This window comes from Hemiscyllium ocellatum, chromosome 2 (genome assembly GCF_020745735.1).
Source record: "Hemiscyllium ocellatum isolate sHemOce1 chromosome 2, sHemOce1.pat.X.cur, whole genome shotgun sequence".
Lineage (NCBI taxonomy): Eukaryota > Metazoa > Chordata > Chondrichthyes > Orectolobiformes > Hemiscylliidae > Hemiscyllium > Hemiscyllium ocellatum.
The window spans coordinates 118146102-118166827 of NC_083402.1; the positions used below are offsets into that span (position 1 = coordinate 118146102).

The 20726-nt window shown below is 41.5% G+C and overlaps 1 protein-coding gene across 1 annotated transcript in view; it reads right to left on the reverse strand.

The window, feature by feature from the left end:
• hsdl2 (hydroxysteroid dehydrogenase like 2) overlaps positions 1–20726 on the reverse strand; it is a 140142-nt gene that overhangs the window by 109013 nt on the left and 10403 nt on the right. The window contains exon 2 of the mRNA XM_060845781.1: positions 1597–1760. Within this exon, the coding sequence (XP_060701764.1) occupies positions 1597–1760 (164 nt within the window). The remainder of the gene's footprint in view (positions 1–1596; positions 1761–20726) is intronic.

Below are 20726 nucleotides of genomic sequence, written 5' to 3' on the forward strand. Positions count from 1 at the left end.
CAAATCCTCCAACCCTGGCAAATCCTTGTTAATCTTTTCTGAAGCTTTTCAAGTTTGAGAACATCTTTCCGATAAGAGGACCAAATTGCAAACAATATTCCAAAGGTAGCCTAATGAATGTCTTGTACAGCTGTAACATGGCCTCCCAACTCCTGTACTCCATGCTTTGTCCAATAAAGGAAAGTGTACCAAACGCCTTCTTCACTATCCTATTTACCTGCGATTCTACTTTCAAGGAGCTATGAACCTGCCCTCCAAGGTCTCTTTGTTCAGCAACACTCCAGAGGACGTTACCATTAAGTGTGTAAGACCTGTTCTGATTTGCCTTTCCAAAACGCAGCACCTCGCATTTATCTAAATTAAACTCCATCTGCCACTTCTCAGCCCATTGACCCATCTGATCAAGATCCCATTGTAATCTGAGGTAACCTTCTTCACTTTCCACTGCACCTCCAATTTTGGTGTCATCTGCAAACTTACTGTGTCTCCTATGTTCATATCCAAATCATTTAAATAAATGACAAAAAGCAATAAACCCAGCATCAATTCTTATGGCACACCACCGGTCACCAGCCTCCAGTCTCAAAAACAACTTTCCACAACCACCCTTTGTCTTCTACCTTCAAGCCAGTTCTGTATCCAAATGGCTAGTTCTCCCTGTATTCCATGAGATCTAACCTTGCTAATCAGTCTCCCATGGGAAACCTTGTCAAATGCCTTACTGAAGTCCATATAGATCACATCTACTGCTCTGCCCTCATCAATCCTCCTTGTTACTTCTTCAAAAAACTCAATCAAGTTCGTGAGAGATGATTTCCCAAACACAAAGTCATGGTGACTATCCCTTATCAGTCCTTGCCTTTCCAAATGCATGTAAATCCTGTCCCTCAGGATTCTCTCCAACAACTTGCCCACCACTGATGTCAGGCTCACCAATCTATAGTTCCCTGGCTTTTCCTTACCACCTTTCTTGAACAGTGGCACCATGTTAGCCAACCTCCAATCTTCCGCCATCTCACCTGTGACTATCGATGATACAAATATCTCAGCAAGGGGCCCAGCAATTACTTCCTTAGCTGCCCACAGAGTTCTAGGGTAGATTAGATTAGACTTACAGTGTGGAAACAGGCCCTTCGGCCCAACAAGTCCACACCGACCCGCCGAAGCGAAACCCACCATTACCCCTACATTACCCCTTACCTAACACTACGGGCAATTTAGCATGGCCAATTCACCTGACCCGCACATCTTTGGACTGTGGGAGGAAACCGGAGCACCCGGAGGAAACCCACGCAGACACGGGGCGAACATGCAAACTCCACACAGTCAGTCGCCTGAGTCGGGAATTGAACCCGGGTCTTCAGGCGCTGTGAGGCAGCAGTGCTAACCACTGTGCCACCGTGCCGCCCACCTGATCAGGTCCACTTTTATGCGTTTTAAGACATCGAGCACCACTTCATAGGATGTCAAGTGCTATGGAGATATCCACACTATGAAGTGTGATATCAGTGCAAGATTTTCTTGTTTTATGAAGTCCCAACCTTACTTTCAGGTTCTATTTCCCCAGTACTTAACTCAGGTTATCAATATACTTACTCTCTTCTGCTGCAGTGTATATTGTGCCTGGCAACTTCGGATGGGCTTGTGCAGTTTTTGCAGCAATTACAATGTTTGCACCATCTTTGGCTGCTTTCAAGGCAATCGCTTTGCCAATGCCACGACTGGCACCTGTGATGAAGAGAGTACGCCCTGCTAGTTTCCTAAATGGGATACAAGGAACAAAATTTCGTAAACATTTCATTCACAATATGAAATAAAACTGAAAAGAGATTGGTGACTTTTTTCCAAAAACAAAAACACTCCTCCACCCTATTTTGTTCAAGTTTGCTGAAAACAGCACATGCTTTTACTGGCTTAATCTCCATATTTCAGACATGAATCATGAGGATACAATTGTTACAATGTCACCGTCTACCACCATTGAAGTTGACATCTGGTCACCAGAGCAGACTCAGAATCAAACCTGGGAACAGAGAGCTCCAGAGGATAAGGTGCCACCTGAACAAAGAAATCTTATTAACCTCAAATTCACCTGCTCTGACATTCACAAACACATTTCCTTCAATGGTGTATATATTACCCTTAGAATGAATTGATTCTGTCTGAATTCCAAGTTATTTCCACATCACATTTGCTTGTTTTGTTAAATCATGTGTTTGTTAAAAAGTGGCACTGAGCTTAGAAACAGGCCATTCAGCTCAACAAATCTATGCTGGAGTTTATTCTCCACAGCAGCCTTTTCTTTCTTTTTTTTACACACACTGGTCCATCTCCCTCAGAGCCAGCTCTCTGAGTGAACAGGATGTCTGACACTCCTGTCCTTTTTTTTTGTTTTACCCCCACACTGCCGCCTAACTGCGGTAGTGCTTATTTTTCTCCAGCACCCATATTTTGTGTGTGTGCAGGTGTGAGACACAGTGAGAGACGCAAGGTGCACGGACCTTTATTTAAATTTCCACCGCCAGGAAGAAAGGAAACACACGGGTGGCCAGTGACAAGCAGTGCCCTTCACATCAAAGGGCAATGCTGTGTGATCCAACAGTGAAGGGGAGGGCAGGGATTAAATCAAAAGAGAGTTGGAGGGGGAAATAATGCACTCCACTCCCTACGGCGCCCACCTCTCCCTGAACAACTCCAGGGTATCAGTGGACACTGCGCAGGAGCCTTATCCCACCCTATTAGCGCAATTGCCAATTCCTTTCTCCCTCACGTACTTAATCAGCTTCCCCTTAAATACACTTTCATTCCAAACTGCCAACAAACACAGACCCTCGAGGTGAGCACACAATGTTCAAACCACTTCTCTGCCAAATACTTATAAAACAGTAGAGCTTTGAACAGCTTGTTAAATATCTAACTATGTTGCGCAAATCAAGCAGGCAATTCTTTTTCTTCTTCACTTTTTCAAACTTCAATGCTATCCTTTCCTAAAGGGAATAAGCCCAGTTTCAATCATTAAATCAACCATACTTCACAGCTTCACGACAATAGCAGAGACCCACCAGATCCCTGATCACCACACAAAATTTCCAACTCCAGAAGGGAGCTTCTGTGAATTCTTTCACCTGCAAGTCATAAGGTCTGTCATAAGCGCAGCTAACCTGAAGTTTCTAAAGCCGTTAATACAGTTTCAGATTTCCAGCATCGACAGTTCTTTGTTTTACTTTCACAATGCACTTTAGACATACAATAGCTTCCACACTAGCCACCCTCTTCAGGTGGATGGTAATCTCTTTCCTCTAACTCTGCAGAATGAGATGAGAGTTTTGTTTTCCTGAAATGGATGCGGGAAGAGAAGATAAGGAACTCCAAGTGAAACTCTCACTAAAAACATTACATTTTATGCATTTGTGGAAAGAGCTGGTTGTAACTCCATCACATTGACAGCATTTGGTGAGTAGATTTACAGATGCAAAGAAAAACACTCAGGCCTACGTTTCAAACTATTTCAATGCCAGGCACATGAACAGGAGATGGGAGTCATGCACTAACTGCATTGTAGGAGGGCAGAGTGTATCCAGAGGTTGAATGTTTTCACATCAAAAAAAAATTTGAGGGAGAGTGCAAATCACTAACCTTCTTGAAAAGATAAACATGAAACTCTTCAAAAGCAACACCTTGGGATGATGCTGAAAGGTTCAATCAGTACACAAGAAACATAGCAGGCAATGACCAGATAAAAGGCAGTGAATTCTAACAGGGGACAGAGGAATTACAAGGTAAAAACAATGACTGCAGATGCTGGAAACCAGATTCCGGATTAGTGGTGCTGGAAGAGCACAGCAGTTCAGGCAGCATCCAAAGTGCAGTGAAATCGACGTTTCGGGCAAAAGTCCTTCATCAGGAATAAAGGCAGTGAGCCTGAAGCATGGAGAGATAAGCTAGAGGAGGGTGGGGGTGGGGAGAAAGTAGCATACAGAGGAAATGACCTGGGAGTTGCAGTGGGAGAGGGACTCCCTAAGATTCTTGTAGAGAGAGGAGGAAAACTTCGTCAAGGCAGGCATCCTTGCAAGAGGATTCGCAGTAGGGTTAAAATCAACGAGGTAAAAACAATGACTGCAGATGCTCCTGAGTTCAAAAACATCTTATTTTCTGCCTTTTGCATGGACCATTAATTAATTAATTTATGCAGCATCTTGAACAACTTACATTTACATAGCATGGTGAACAGAATTCAGAATTAGAATCCCTACAGTGTGCAAACAGTCCCTTCGACTCAAGTCCACACCAATCCTCTGAAGAGTAACCCACCCAGACCTATTCCCTTACGTTTACCCAACTCTTGCACCTAGCCTACACATCCCTGAACACTATGGGCAATTTAGCATGGCCAATTCACCTAACCTGCACATTTTTGGATAATGGGAGGAAACTGGAGCACTCGAAGGAAACCCACGCAGACACGGGGAGAATGTGCAAACTCGAGGCTGGAATTGAACCTGGGTCCCTGGTGCTGTGAGGCTGCAGTGTTAACCACTGTGCCACCATGCTGCCCCTACAATATACCAAGGGACATCACAGAAACATTATCAGACAAAACATGACGCTGAGTCACATAAGGGGACGAAAATCTTGGCTGAAGAGATAGGGTTTAAGCAGGGATCAAAATGTAGAAATGGTGATAGAACGGCAAAAACATTTAGGGAAAGAGTACCAGATACTGGTACTGGTAGAGTACCAGTACCAATAAGGGTAGAGAGTGCTTCAAGAGGCTAGAAATGGAGAATCACAGATCTCAGAACGTTGTAGGCCAACAGTCAGGGTTCAATTCCTGTACCAGCTGAGATCAGTATGAAGGCTTACCCTTCTCAACATAGACTAAGGTGTGGTGAACCTTAGTTTAACCTCACCACCAGTTATGTCTCTCTCTCTTACATGAGAGGGTGGCTAGTTTATATTTTTGTGACTTTTTTCACTAAGAATTTGTACTTAAGACTCTGTACCTCGTTACCTTGGGACTTGAGATGACACCATCAGTGGCAACTTATGAACTTTTCAAATTCTAATTCCTCTAATAATTCTACAATATTCTAGGATTACAACAACTTTTGCTTCGACTATTACAGAGCTTGGTGTATGGGTGGCCATGAAAATAAACCATTTGAGATTAGAGAAAAGATAAGCTGAAGGAATGGCTTACAGATACAAGGATACAGCTTTCAAAGATGTCTTTAACCTAATGACTCAGGAAGATAGCTGTCCTTCATTCACTGATATTATACACATTAGTGCAATGCTATGTACTGATAAGTGCTGACAAGAATCCAGTAACAATCAAATTTCTAACCTCAAAACATTCCAAACCGTCAAACAACTCACCTGCAGTGATAATGTTTTGAACTAATGTTTGGCAGCTTCTGGAGAAGGTAACATAATAGTGGCTAAGTTAAAAAATCACACAACACCAGGTTATAGTCCAACAGGTTTAATTGGAAGCGCCGTTCCTTCATCAGGTGGTTGTGGAGTACACAATTGTGAGACACAGAATTTATAGCAAACGTTTACAGTGTGATGTAACTGAAATTATATATTGAAAAATACCTTGATTGTTTGTTAAGTCTCTCATCTTTTAGAATGACCATGATAGTTTCACTTCTTTCATATGTTAATCACAATTTTTTTTTAAAAAGTTACATTCTGGGCTTAGTTTTAACAATTGGTGTCAGCCCAGATAATGTGTTGAAGGAGTTAGCCCCCTGTGTGCTGTCATCTGTGCTATAATGTTTAGACTGATTCTAATCTAAAAAAAATGAGTTAACAGAGTCTTACATGGATTCATGCAGTTTTTGAGCAAAGTACAGTATAACTCTGCAAGTACAAATTCACCCCACAAACGTACGTGTATGTGAGTGAGTGTAAAGGGGTCTAAGTGTGTGAGAGGGTGTGTGTGTGTGTGTGTGTGAGTGAGAGAGTGAGAGAGAGAGAGAGAGAGAGAGTGAGAACTATAAACTGGTGTTGTGTGATTTTTAACTTTGTACAACCCAGTCCAACACCGGCATCTTGAAATCATAATATTGGCTATTCTTCCCACAATAATATCCAACTGAAATACTGGGGACGTGATCATGCAACTTGTATAACTCTGCCTTCTTAACAGATGCATGTTTAACATTAAAAATGAGGTAGGCCAAAATATCTGCTGACTGTGATTCAGTATGAAACTCTTGTGTCTCAGTCAGAAAATAGTGAATCCAAGTTTTATTCTAGAGCTTCAGAAAATTGACAATGAGACTCCCACTGAGGGAGTACTGCACTATCAGATGTGCTGGTTTTCAGATAAGGTACCAAATTAGCTTTCTTAAATCATTGCAAAAGAACCTAGTACATTATTACAGTCAGTACAAAAGGAATTCAATCAAGTATCTTGATCAATATTTATAGCTCAAGAAACATTATTCTGAATTAGATTAGAATTAGGTTTGGAAAGTTTCAAAAGAACAGGAGTACAGTGAAAATTATACAATGTCACCAACACGTGGCACCATCTTAGGTACAAAGAACCCAGGTACAAAGTTTCGGTACAAAATATACAGAAAATAAAGAAAAATGTTCCACCTCATTACAGATAAGTACAAGTTAGGAAAATAAGAAATAAATCTAAAGGTTTAGGCCATACAGTCTTTCTACAAGGGCTTCCATATGATCTGACTAGGTTCCACTGATTGCATCTTCGCTGCTGGCCACTGGTTGTTCCCGCTCCACTCTGGGCTGCTGGCTGCCATCTCCACTCCACTCTCGACCACTAGCCAACTCCATTCCAGGATGCTAGTTGCCACACTCCGCTCCAGAGGAGAGGAGAAAGAAGATAGAAGAGAAGAAAAAAAACAGGAAAAAAAGAAAAGAAACAGATGGAACAGCTGGAGCATCCTACTCTAATGTCATCTTGGAAGGATTTTTTTCATTATTTGGTCATTATCAAATGATTGTGTGAGAGAGATGCTATCCACATTTTGGAGACGCTAATTAATGGCCATCTGACCTTCGAGTTGTCAGGGTCATGCTGCATGGAAACAGGCCCTTCGGCCCATCTTGTCTATGTTGTATTGCAGCTAAAGAGCATCTTCGAGAGTTCCATCAATTTGATAACACAACATTTTCATCTCCAAAAAGGAAAAAACGTTGAAACTTTTGGAAAATTAAAGCCAACATGCAAAACTGTGACAAAGGATTAAAAGCCCATGCATTCATAAGGCCCCAACAAACCAAGAAATCTTTAAGAATCAGAAATGACAAAGTGAACCAGAGTTTAAAGGAAAGAAAACTTACACTTCTGAAATACTTCTCATGTCCAGCTAAGGTCTCAAAGTGTTTTACAGCAACTCAAGAATTCCTGAAGTGTAAACATTCTTGTGGGAAAAATAGAAGCCAAATTATACACAACAAGCTCCCAGGAACAACAGTGTGATAATGACCAGGTATTCTCTGTATTTTGTGGTGTTGATAAATATTGTCTGGGACAACATGAAGAATCTGCCTGCTCTTCTTCAAAATGGTGCCATGGGATTGTTTATGATCAGCTGAGAGAGCAGACAGTGCTTCAGTTTAACATCCCATCCAAAGACAGCAGCTCTGACACTGCAGCACTCCCAAAGGACTGTACTTTGTGTTTTTGTGTTCAAACCCTGGAGTGCATCTTAAATGACAACATATGAAGGTCAATGTTATTATCAAGCATACACCTGGCAGGAGTGACTGGGGCCAAATAAAACTTGGGAATAGATGATAGTTATATGCTAATTGTGAAAAAACTGGGTGTCAACTTGACTGGGCGATATACACATCCTGAAAATACTTAAAAATCACACAACACCAGGTTATAGTCCAACAGGTTTAATTGGAAGCACACTAGCTTTCGGAGCGTCGCTCCTTCATCAGGATCACCTGATGAAGGAGCATCGCTCCGAAAGCTAGTGTGCTTCCAATTAAATCTGTTGGACTATAACCTGGTGTTGTGTGATTTTTAACTTTGTACACCCCAGTCCAACACCGGCATCTCCAAATCATACTGAAAATAAGTGGCAGAGTCCCGAACTTCTGGGCCAGAAGATCCAAGTTCCAAGTCCCCTCCTGCCCCAGAGGTATGTCACAATGTTTCCAAACAGGGTAATAAAACAGGTTGAGATGGGCTCAGTGATTAGCACTGGTGCCTCACAGCCCAGGGAGTGGGTTCGATTCCCCCCTTGGGCAATTATCTGTGTGGAGTTTACACATTTTCCTGTGTCTGAGTAGGTTTCCTCTCTCAGTCCTAAAATGTGCAGATTAAGTGGATTTGCCATGGGAAAAGCAGGGTTACAGGAATAGGGTGGAATGGGGTCAGGGGGGGAGAAGAGGTTAGGCCTAGTGGGATGCTGTTCAGACGAGTTGGTGAGGACTTGATGGGCCGAATGGCCTGCTTCCATACTGTCGGGATTCTATGAAATGTAATTATAAGGAGAACAAGTAGTGAGGTTGGATTTGGTGGTGTATGTATAAGAATAAAACACAAACCAGAAAAGTATATACCTGGTCTCTGACTGACAAGCATTTAATCTCTGGTGTTTAACAGTCAGGGCTGTCTTACAATGTTGCGGGATATGGCTAAAATTCTGATGGAGTTTCATTCAGCTAAAAGTTACATGTAGCATGCACAATATATCATGAACAGTACAGCTTGAACACTGAAGTGAGGGCTGAGTTTTATGTTGTACTCGGTTAAAATTATTGCACTGGCATTTACAAGAGTGCAATGTTAATTATATTGAGCGTAGCAGACAGGGGGTGTTGGCTTTGGTGCTCATTTATGCAAAAGCTTTAGAAAGCTCTCTGTATCAAACACTCACCAACTCAGGAAGTCAGCTTTTTAAAAAGCAGTCTGAGGTCAGCTTAGTGTTTTAAATCAACTTGTGTAGTATGAAATGGGTTAAATATTAGCCCAGCAACCTGCCTAGTCTGCACTTCTCTGAAAGATGGAACATGCAGCAATGAAATCAGTCAAACTGAAGTCCTATTCTGAGGATTAGTATTACACTTAACAAAATAACGATGACTGCAGTCTTTGCTTCACTGATTTGGGATGACTAAGTAAACCAGCCAGCCAGGTAGGAATAGAGAAGCGTACACAGAGGTTACATCAGCCTCACCAGCTCTAGGCACCTGAAGACTGAACTTCGAATGGTTACAATCCACTGAATTATAAATAAGCCCAAATTTTAATGTTTTGCAAATCTCATCACAGGACTGCACAATTCTACCTCATTTTGGCAACTGGAATACTTCACTGTTGAACTCCAACTAGAGATTGAAGTTCTGGTCATGTGGCTTCATGTTACAAAGTACAAAGCTAACTCATTACTCAAGTGCATTTATGGTTGGATGTGCCAATACACTAGTGATAACACAAAGGGCCCCACAGTTTGGTTTGTCATACAGCAGATCAGTCCCTGCTATCCATAAGACTGTCAGATGGAGGAGCAGAATTAGGCCATTCGGCCCATCAATTCTGTTCCATCAGTCAATTGCAGTTGCTGTTTCTCAACCCCATTCTATTGCTTTGATCCCATTTCTAATCAAGAAACTATCTATCGCTTAAAGACTTGGCCTCCACAGCCTTCTGCAGCAAAACGTGCACAATATTCCCAATGTGGTCTGACCAGAGCCCAATAAAGCCTCAGCAATACATCCCTGTTCTTGTATTCTAGCCCTCTGAAAATGAATGCTAACATTTTATTTGCCTGCCTGACTGCCAACTGAACTTGTATGTTTACCTTAAGAGGATCCTGAACTTGGACTCTCAAGTCTCTTTGTGCTTCAGATTTCCAAAACCTTTCACTATTTAGCAAGTAGTCTATACCGCTCTTTTTCTGACCAAGGTGCAAACTCTCACACTTTCCCACATTATATTCCAACTGCAATTTTTTTTAAAAATCATCTCTTCCTGCCTGTAAAAGTCCTTCTGCAGCCTTCCCACTTCCTCAACATTACCTGTCCCTTCACCTATCCAAACTGAGCAACATAAAGATAACAAGAATTGCAGATGCTGGAAATCAAACCTACTTCCTCTCCACAAATGGTGCCTGACTTACAACATCCTCAGCTTCTCTGTTCAGATTGTTCATGTACAATGTGAATATTTGTGCTCCCAATACTGATGCTTATGGAACTCTACTAGTTACTGTCTTCCATTCTGAAAAAGATCCCTTATCCCCACTCTCTGCCTTCTGCCTGTCAGGCAATCCTCTATCCATGCCAGTACCTTGCCCCTCACACTATGGGCTCTTCTCTTATTTCGCAGCCTCCTGTGCAAGGCCTTATTAAAAGCCTCCTCGAGGTCCAAACAGATCACAAAGTACTGGCTTTGTCATAACTTGCTCATTAACTCCTCAAAGAATTCCAACAGATTTGTCAGGCATGACCTCCCCTTCACGAAGCTGTGCTGACTCAGTCCTATTTTACCATGCATTTCCAATTAATTTGCAACCTTGTCCTTAACAATAGACTGGAAAATCTTACCAATAACCGAGGTCAGGCTACCCGATCTATAATTTCCCACCTTCTGCCCCTCTTTCCACCTCCCCACTTCTTATACAGGGGTGTTATTAGCTATTTTCTGGGATCTTCCCACTCCAGTAATTCCTAAAAAATCAGCTCCACAATCTCCCTGGCTATCTCCTTCAGAGCCTGGGTTGTAGTTCATCTGTTGAAGGTAATTTATCCACCTCCAGACCTTTCAGCTTCTCCAGCATCATCTCCTTAGCGATGCTAAATTCTCAATTCAACGATACTATTTTCAGATAACGCGTTATTGTAAAGAAAAAAAAGTGAATTAAATGGAGAAGACCTTGAATTAATAGAATCAATGATAAAATCTGTATTATGCTCTAACCATCATGACCCTAAATTAAGTAAAATGCAGATTGCAAAGGCACAATGATCTGTTACTCCAGAACAAGAATGCTGCAACTGGCCAATATCCAACAAGGAGAATAGAGGGATTTCTGTATTTGTACAAGAAACACAAAATTAGCATCTAGGTGCAACAAGTAATTAAAAAGGCAAATGAAATTTTGTATTTTATTTCTAGGGAGTTGGAGTTGAAAAATAGAGAAGGCTTGTTACAAATAGACAAAGGTGTTGGCGAGGCCATACCTAGAATAGAGTTTTGATCCTGGCTTTTAAGAAAGGAAAGAATGGCATTGGATGCAGTTCAAAAGAAAACCACTGGGCTGATTCTGGGATAAGAGGATTGACTAATCAAGAACAGTTTCAGGCCTTTATTCACTTGAGATTAGAAGAATGAGAGATGATCTTATTAAAACATAAAAGAATTTAAGGGGGCTTGACAGGGTAGATATTGAGAAGATGGCTTTAGAAGTAGGGGGATCTCAAACTGAAGGACACAGTTACAGGATAAGAAAGCACATATTTAAAACTGAGATGTGAAGGATTTTCTTCTCTCCTAATTCCAGCATCCTCCCACAGCATGCTCACATACACCAAAGAGTTGACCAGTGGTTTTGACAAGCAATATTTTGTTCGGGAATTAAATGAAAACTTGTAGCACACTGCCGTAAGTAAATATTTTGGAGGAAAAAATTAAAATGTTTCCCTTTATATTTTCTTTGAATACTTTTGTTTCTCAGTGGTCAAAATACTGGCGATGTACAGAGAATAGACTATATGATTGGAGGCCAGTTGTCTTGTGCTGGCACCTCCATGAATATATTGTATTCGAGTTGACAAGCCGACCCACCAATGCTCCCCATACTTTGACTTTGAAAATTCCACACACCTCTCTGCTTCTCTACTTCGTTCTCCTCAAAACATTTGCTCAAACAAAACTTTGGTTATCTGCTCAAATATCATCTTACAGAGCTCAGTGACATATTTTGTTTCATAACTGCCCTTGGGATGTTCTGTTCCATTAAAAACAAGCTGTATTAATACCATGATGTTACAACTACAATTAACCTTTATGTACACACTTGTATGTTCTATGCTCCCCTCTGTTTGCATTTGATGTTATAAAAAGCAATGGTACTAAGAGAACTCAATGTCCTACATGGTGGCAATCCAACTGCAACTGTCTCTGCAGCCTCAAACTTTAATCTACCACTTTACTATTGCCTCACTTGTGGCCAATACCAAGTACTGGTATGGATAACAGTTAAACTCAGAAATATCTTGGTTAAAACTGAATGTTCCCTGAACGAATTTAGGCCAAACGACAAAAGAAGTGATCTTTAGAAATGGTACTGCTTTATTTACAAGAAACTTCATTCTTCATCAAATGATTTCTCCTGATATATCAATTGAGGAAGGAATCCACTACTGCCTACATTTTCTCCCTAATTTCTCCAGCCACTGTGCAGTTCTCTGAGGACTGCACATAGCAGTGGCTGGAGAACATAGAAATGAACGCATTGATCAGTGTATGCAGACCCTCAGAGTAGCAGCAGTGCTTGAGTGAACTTTATTTATTGCTCATATAGGGAATGCTCTCCATTTTTTGTCAAGCAGATTTTGCATCTAATATCCTCCAAAATCTCTCCAGACTTTCAACTGTCCTGGTAGAGGTCGACAAAATTGAGAAGGGCATATATAGAGGGTCGGTAGCAAGAAACATTTCTCCTCATTAGTGGGGTCAGCTATGAAAAGGCATTGAGTTAACATAGAGCTAGGAGGTTTTGAAAGGATACAAGTAAAACTTTTTTCACTCAGAGAGGGGGTATCTGGAACTCTAAACAGGTGGTAGAGGTGGGAACGATTACAACGGCTACGTATTTAGATGAATACTTGAAATGCCAACTCATATGAGGTTACAGACCCAGTGCCAGAAAATGGGATTAGCGTAGATAGGTGCTTGGTAACCAATGTGGACATGGTGGACCAAAGGGCCTTTACCCATGCTGCTATACTCTCTAACTCTGTTGCTGACTTCCCAAATTCTAGCCTCTTGCATATGAACAGTTCTAATTCCTAGAATTTCCTTTTAATTCATGGGATGACAATGTTGCTGGCTAGGCCTGCATTTGATGCCCACCTCTAATTACCCAAAGACCAGTAAGAGTCAACTGCAGACCCTTTTACTGAATTCAAATTTCACAGGCTGCCATGACACGATTCAAACCCGGGTCCCCAGAACATGAAATGGGTCTCTGGATTAACATTCCAGCAATAATACCAATTGACCATGCCTCAGGTGGTAACTGCTGATATTTGTGCAATTCCCTCCTTAAACCCCTCCACATCTAAACCAACTAATTCCTCATTTAAAACAGCACTTAATCCCAGCTTTTTCTGGACTAAGTTTGAGCCAATTGCACCAATATCTCTTTTGCAACTTATCAAAATTTAGCTTGATAACATGCCAACGAAGAATATTTGGAAAAGTCTAACTACGTTAAAATGTACAATAGGAATGGAAGTTGTTGTTATACTGCAGCAATACAGTAATGTTTCAAAGAAGACTGCAAGCATGGGCACTCACTATTCTACACTATCGTACATCCATAGTTTCTGGCAATTACTTAATCATCCTTGCATTTTTGTGGAATACGTTCTCTGTAAACCTTTGTATTCAGGCCATTGAGCAAATCAGCAAAATGCTGAAAATATTTGAAATGATAATTAATTTGTATAGTCTAACAACTTAATTTTTTTGAAAAAAACTTGCAGGAAGAACCCTCAGTGCTCAGCAAATTTATCCAACTAACAGTACAGCCACATAGAAGAGTTTGATTCAAGGTCTATAAGGTACAGTGCTGGGTCTGAAACATGCAACAGGAGTTGTGCTAACAGCACATTCCATAGTAATCAGCAATACTGCAACAAAACCTTGAGCACATGGAATCTAGGCTGACATTCTTTTGAGGTGTCATTGTTCAGATGGACAGCAAACTAAGGCCCCAGTCTTCCCTCTCAGGTGAACACACTGGGTGTCACACCAACCCTTGAAATAATTGCACTGCTAGTACCTTTAATCAATACTTAATTCCTCAATCAATTTCACTAAAACTGATCTCGTCATTATTACATGGCTGTGCATTGGAGTTCGCTATGCATAAATTGGCTGTAATGTTTCCTACCTTGCAATAGTGGGGACATTTCAAAAGAATTTGCTCAATTGTACAGTCTTTTGATACACCCAGAGGTTGTGATCCGTTCCTTGCTGTCTTTTCTCTCAGAAGATAATGCTTTGCATTGTGATAGTCCACACCGCGTTCAGCATCATCTGGTGTGGTTTAATGAAGAGGAGCTGCTGAGATAATTGGGCTGAAAGGTACACAATCCACTCAATTCACTGTTTTCTGGAGCCTTTTCTCAACCAGCTGAACTTACCATTCTGTTCATCTCTTCCAATAACCCTGCAAGTTGTCAGCTTCCAGAAGTCGTGGCAATCAGCCACTTTCCCAGTTGTCAGTGACAACGTTCCCATGTCAGATGCCTTGTAGCAAAGGTACAAATGCCCAGGTTGTTGAGACCTAGTGGCCATTCCACCATACGCAAGGTCTTTAACAACCATAATATGTGTGTTGTACATGGCTGAACCAGTTCAGACATTTTTGGTTTAGCAATGAGTGTATTCTGTTGGAATTAGTATACTGTAGAATCTGGTTGGTGACCTTGCCCATCTAAGAGATGCTGAGGATCCATGTCAGACAGTGAAGATGGAACCTTTTAACCTTTTCTCCTGCCCAGTGTATCTAGATGTCACCATTCTAGAAGAGTACTTTGAGCTTGCATTCTCAACGGGCTTTCAGTTTGGTGTTCTCAGTCTGGTGGCTATTGTTCCACACTTGTTTTGTTTGAATATCATAGCTGCAGCTTTTACAATATGTGGGTTGATTATGGCATCAAGTGACAGATTGCTGGTGATTGCAAAGTCTGAATATGTGAAGCCACCAATAACTTCCACCATCAGATTGACAATGCTGACAGACAGGAGTACAGCAACACTCTGAACAATCCTTTTTGATGCTGATGATCAAACAAAAGGCATATGAGGGAGAACAATTTTATGCGATGATTAGTAATGACCTATAACTTGTTGCCCAAAGAGATGGTGGAAGTGGAGATGATCAATGATTTCATCTGAATGGATGGCATCCTTCAATGCCACATGGACTCAATTAGTCCAAGAATCATGAGGACATCCAGCCACATATCTGCATTCAACAGGTCCAGTTTATCTTACGGTGATTCACAGCTTGACATGATAATCAGGCAAAATCTGTCAGATAACAATGAGAAAACATTTCCAACTGGAAAAAGTCTTCTGCTTATGCATAAATTCTTTGAAATTAAATATTTCAAATTAAATTACCATGGACTCTTCCAAACTCGAGAGAAAACCAACCCAGCCTAAGTAATCAACACTCATAAGACAATTCCAGGTTTCAGCCAAGGAAACCTTCTCTGAACTAGCTCCAATATATTTAAATGCTCCCCTAAATACGACAACCAAAACCGTGCACAGAATTCTTACTATTGCCTTGAGTAATTGAAGCACAGCATCCTTATTTTCATGTTTGATCCCCCTCACAATAAAGAAAACATGATGATAGTTTTCTTAACTTTCCAGTTTAACAGGGCATGTTTCTATTTCTATTTACTTTGCGTGAACTATATGTGAATTGCACACACAAAACAAGGGCAATGCATTTAATTAACACACATTTACTTGTTTAATCATCAAGTGTTAAGTATAGTTAACATACACTACTGCAATGTTCATCAGTGACATTGTAAAAGCTCCAGAGTGTGGCGCTGGAAAAGCACAGCAGGTCAGACAGCATCTGAGGAGCAGGAGAGTCAACGGTTCTGGGAAAAGGCCTTCATCAGGAACAGTAATGAAGCCACATTCTTGACTCTGATCTTCAGCAGCTGCAGTCCTCACTTTTTGCCTAAAATGTTAAAACTGCCCTGATTAAATAGGGTGCTGAATTTATCTCAGTTGACAGTCTATGTCAATGCAAAGCCTGTTAGATTACTTCATAGTTAGGGTGAGATGAAGCACTGGGACAGGGGTCTTTTGCTTATTCTTTCATGCGGTGTGGCCACTGCAGGCAAGACCGGAGTTTGTTGCTCGGTCCTAACAGCCATTGACAAGGTGGTAGTGAGCTGCCCTCTTGAACTGCTACCGTCCTTGGGATCTAATAACACCCTCAGAGTTGTGAGGAAAGGAGCTCCAGAGTTCTGACTCAGCATGGTGTGAGACTTGAACAGAATTTTCATAGCAATGTGCCCATGATGTTGCCCTTGCCTTTTTAGGTGGGAGGGGGTTGAAAGTTAGAAGATGCTGTCAGATGAAGCATGGGGAGTTGCACTATGCATCTGTATTGGAGCACAGGTAAAGACAGCAATAACACCATGCTGAGCAAATGACTCAAACAATCTGTTCCTGCGCATTTGTCATGTCCACATTCCTTCCCTTTCTCCCATAATCCTTGACTTCCCTACAGATTGAGAAATTATCTTTAACAAAATGAGAAATTGTCCACTGACCCGAAGGTTAGCTCTGCTTTCTCTCCATACATGCAGCCTGACCTGCTGAGTTTGTCCTGCAATTTCTGTTTTTGTTCCGATTGCCAGTATCCACAGTCCTTTTGTTTTTTTTTGTTTTGTGTAGGTTGGTGTTTGTTGATCAGAACCGACATGGTGAGCTGAAGGGCCTGATTCTACGCTGCATGACTCCATGACCGAAGAAAAAAATTGTCATCTGCCTTAAATTAGCACCCGTTTATTCTGAAATTAAGCTCTTTGGTCTCTCATGAGAGGAAACATCCCTTCAGCATTTACCCTGTCAAGCCCCTGACAAATCCTATGTACTTCAATTAGATTACCTCTCATTCTTTTAAAATCCAGTGAGTAGTGTTATAACCTGTTTAACCTTTGATCGTAAGACAATCCCTCTATATCTGGATTATTCTAGTAAACCCTCTCTGATCTGCCTCCAATGAAATGATAGCTTTCCTAGCACAGAGGAACCTTGATTATCTGAACAAAATGGGCAGGCACTATTTCGTTCAGATAACTGATTATTCGGTTAATCAATTCAATGCCTCTCCTCTGGGCCTCGGGAGTTTTCTGTTAAGTCTGCTCCCTGTTCAGGAGAGGAGACAGCAGCATACTGCACGCGAGGTGCCACGCCCCGGCTGCCACTCAAATCCCGTCCGCCCCATGCCTGCCCCCAATCCCGTCCAACACCTCCCTCCACCCGTGCCCCAACACCGCCCTCCACCCGTGCCCCAACACCGCCCTCCACCCACGGCCCCCCCCGCCAAGCCTGTCCAGCACAACCCCCATCCGCGCCCACCCACCATTTGAACCCCATGTGTACCCCCCACCCCCTGCTGCTTTGACTCCTATGCGCCCATGGCCGCCCCCCTCCTTCCCCTCCCCGGACTGCAGACCACCAGTAAGACTACTGCTGCCTTTCTGGGGTAAGTCTCCAAATAGCACACGTGCGTGCACACTCACGCACACACTCACGCGCACACAACTTTTTAACTGCAACTTTTTGATAAGTTCCACCTCTGCCCTGTATGAGACAATGTTAGAGAGAATATCTGGGGAAGGGGGTTTAGTGTTCACCCCGATGCAGAAATCCAGGGAAAGTGTTGGGAGAGGAAGAGAGGGCAGGAGATCAGTCATTTGGAGACGGTGCCTGGGGGTCCGGGGTCCCATCCATGTCCAGGACTGTTCTCAGCAGAGATCATTTTTAATCAGAGTAAACAAAAGATGCGATCAGGGTTGAAAAAGCTCTTTCATGTAATGATTCTATCGGGACCTCGAGATCTCCTTCAGTTAATCCGATATTCGGACAATTGATATTCAGGTAATCGAGGTTCCTCTGTACTCCATATATGGTCTCACCCTAATGTAATATCCCAACCCCCTAGAAATAAGGGTGAACATTCCATTAACCTTGCTGTAACTCTGTGCTAGCTTTCTGCATTTTATGTACCAGTATCCCCAAAACCCATTTGTGTTGCTATCTTTCCGCAGTTTCTTTATATTTAAATAATGCTGTCTTTTGTTCTCCCTTCCAAAATGCACAAGATTAGATTAGATTAGATTAGATTACCTACAGTGTGGAAACAGACACTTCGGCCCAACAAGTCCACACCGACCCGCCGAAGCACAACCCACCTATACCCCTACACCTAACACGACGGGCAATTTAGCATGGCCAATTCACCTGACCTGCACATCTTTGTGACTGTGGGAGGAAATCGGAGCACCCAGAGGAAACCCACGCAGACATGGGGAGAATGTGCAAACTCCACACAGTCAGTCGCCTGAGGCGGAAAATGAATCCGGGTCTCTGGCGCTGTGAGGCAGCAGTGCCACCGTGCCACCCACAACTTCTTGCTTTCCCATATTATACTCTATTTGCCAATGCTTGGTCCATTTCCTTAAGCTATAAATATCCCTTTGTTTGTATTGCTCTCACAAACTGCTTTGCCACCTAAATTAGTGTCATCTGCAAATCTGGCAACAGCACCTTCACTTTCTTCCTCTAAGTCATTAATATTTCTAGTAAACAGTTGCATGATGAGTGGGGATGCATGTTTGAATTTAGCATCCAAGTGAGGGAAGTTCCATGAATATGGAATTGGGTTGGTTTCTTTTGGATTGCTGCATTTTTTGTTTCTACACCACCCTCTTTGTTCCCCAGTCTGGTGCAGTAGATTTCTCACAGATTGAAATAAATCTAGCAGCTATTTTGTTTTTAAATAGACTGAAAATGTTCTATTATTTAAAACAAAAAGACAAAATTGAGCTAAGGAACATGAAAGTCAACAGTGTACTGCTAGTTGACTCATGTTTCAAGTATGCACAATAATCAATAGGTTGAATACTGAGACACACCCTGCACCAGCAGTGATGACAAAATTACTTCAGGTGAAGGAAGAACTTTCAGCCCATTTAATCTTCCAGGCACAAGGCAGGAAGTTCTTCTGCTCTTTAAAAAGTACCACAGGATCGTGGTCTCATTTTAACATCACATCTAAATACGGCACCCCCTCACAACACTACTTCCTCAACACTGCACTGAGGTGGAAGACTGAATTAAGTGCAGACGTTTCCACACACTTAAGCTTGCAGATTCTGACTCAGAGTTAAAATTGAAACTAAAAAATTTCTTTCTCCGAGTTCCAGAAATCCATTTACTAACGAACTACACATAATATGGTTTTGAAGACGATTTTGCTTCTTTCTTTTTAAGTCAATTTTCATCTATCTTGCTGCCTTTCGAACTCTGACCCTCAACCTTTAGGTGACCTTTATCCTGTTCAGTGTTCAATTTACAACTCAGAAAAGTATTCAGAAATGTTCCACAATATCAGGAACAAACAATCAGGTGTGCATACTTGTAGCTTTTGGTCTTGCCAAGGTTATATTTCCCTCTATATTAGGACGTAACTTTCAAGCTATAGGCAGGCTTTCAAATTGTTTTTAGATCCTAAATTTGGAATGCTCTGTAATGTGGTTCCTGTGCTCAGTTGGGGTTAGACTGCAATGATCCATGATCCAATGACATTGAGCACCGAAAAGCAGGGACTTGGTGCCAGGTACACCATGTTCAACGTGGAGAATTTTGTCCTGTCATTGGATATTTTAGACACACTCAGATCCTGTGAAATTGTGATATTTGAGGAGAATGGAGTTAAGTGCCTTCAGCATGAGTGAGAATGGTGCAAAGCCAATGCTATCCACCCTTCCAAAACTGACTTCACTTATAGCTTTTGTCATCGTTTATACAAATTGTTATGACATAGGCATAGCGTGCCAAACCAAATCAGACTCTCGATCAGTGGAATTACAACACAGTGAAGTTAAAACATTCAATGACCCTCAAAATTCCTCAGCAAAGACTTTAGAAATAACTGATTTTGTAGATCTAGGTTATAGCCTGAACAAAAACTAACAATTAAGAACGTAACTTCAAAAGAACACAGATAAATGAAAAGGCAAACTAATTTAGTAACTAGAATTTAAGCCCAAGTTTATTTGACCATATGCTTCCATTCTCATATTGACAAACAGATTGAAGGGATAAGTTAAGAAAACTAAAAAATTTGCTAGTTTGATAACAGTTTCAACAAAAAATACCAGGTCTTCATAAAATCCTTAGAAGTTGGGTTGTAATACAGGCACTTCGGATTATGTATCTTGCTTGAATTCCAAAGTCACCAGTCAATGCAAACAGCTTCTGCAGACCTCTGGAGACTTTTACTCATTTCTTACAGATGGGGATTCTTTTTTCAGAACTTTTAATATATCAATAACTGGATAGCAACTAGATAAAGCAAAACCAAATGTCAGCCCAATCTGGAATCTTCCCAAAATAAAAAACTATCTCCCACACACAAAAAAGTCAGATATTTCATTATTCGTTTTCTCTTTTTTTCCCAAACTTCCATGCAGTTCACTGGCCAGCCAGCACCAGTCCTACCTTAATTGACCAATTTCACACCCAAATAGCTACCAGTCTCTCAGCGTAGCAACATATCAGTGTCAGCTCATATACAGTGTCCTGAGAGTTATAATTAACCTGCATTATATTTCCAGGCCAGTTCCCAACAGCAAACGTTTGTATTTTGTTGTTTCCTCCTTTCTTAAAAAAAACAAGTTGCTGTTCGAAGCTCAATTCACAACTTCAATTCACAGTTCCAAATCAA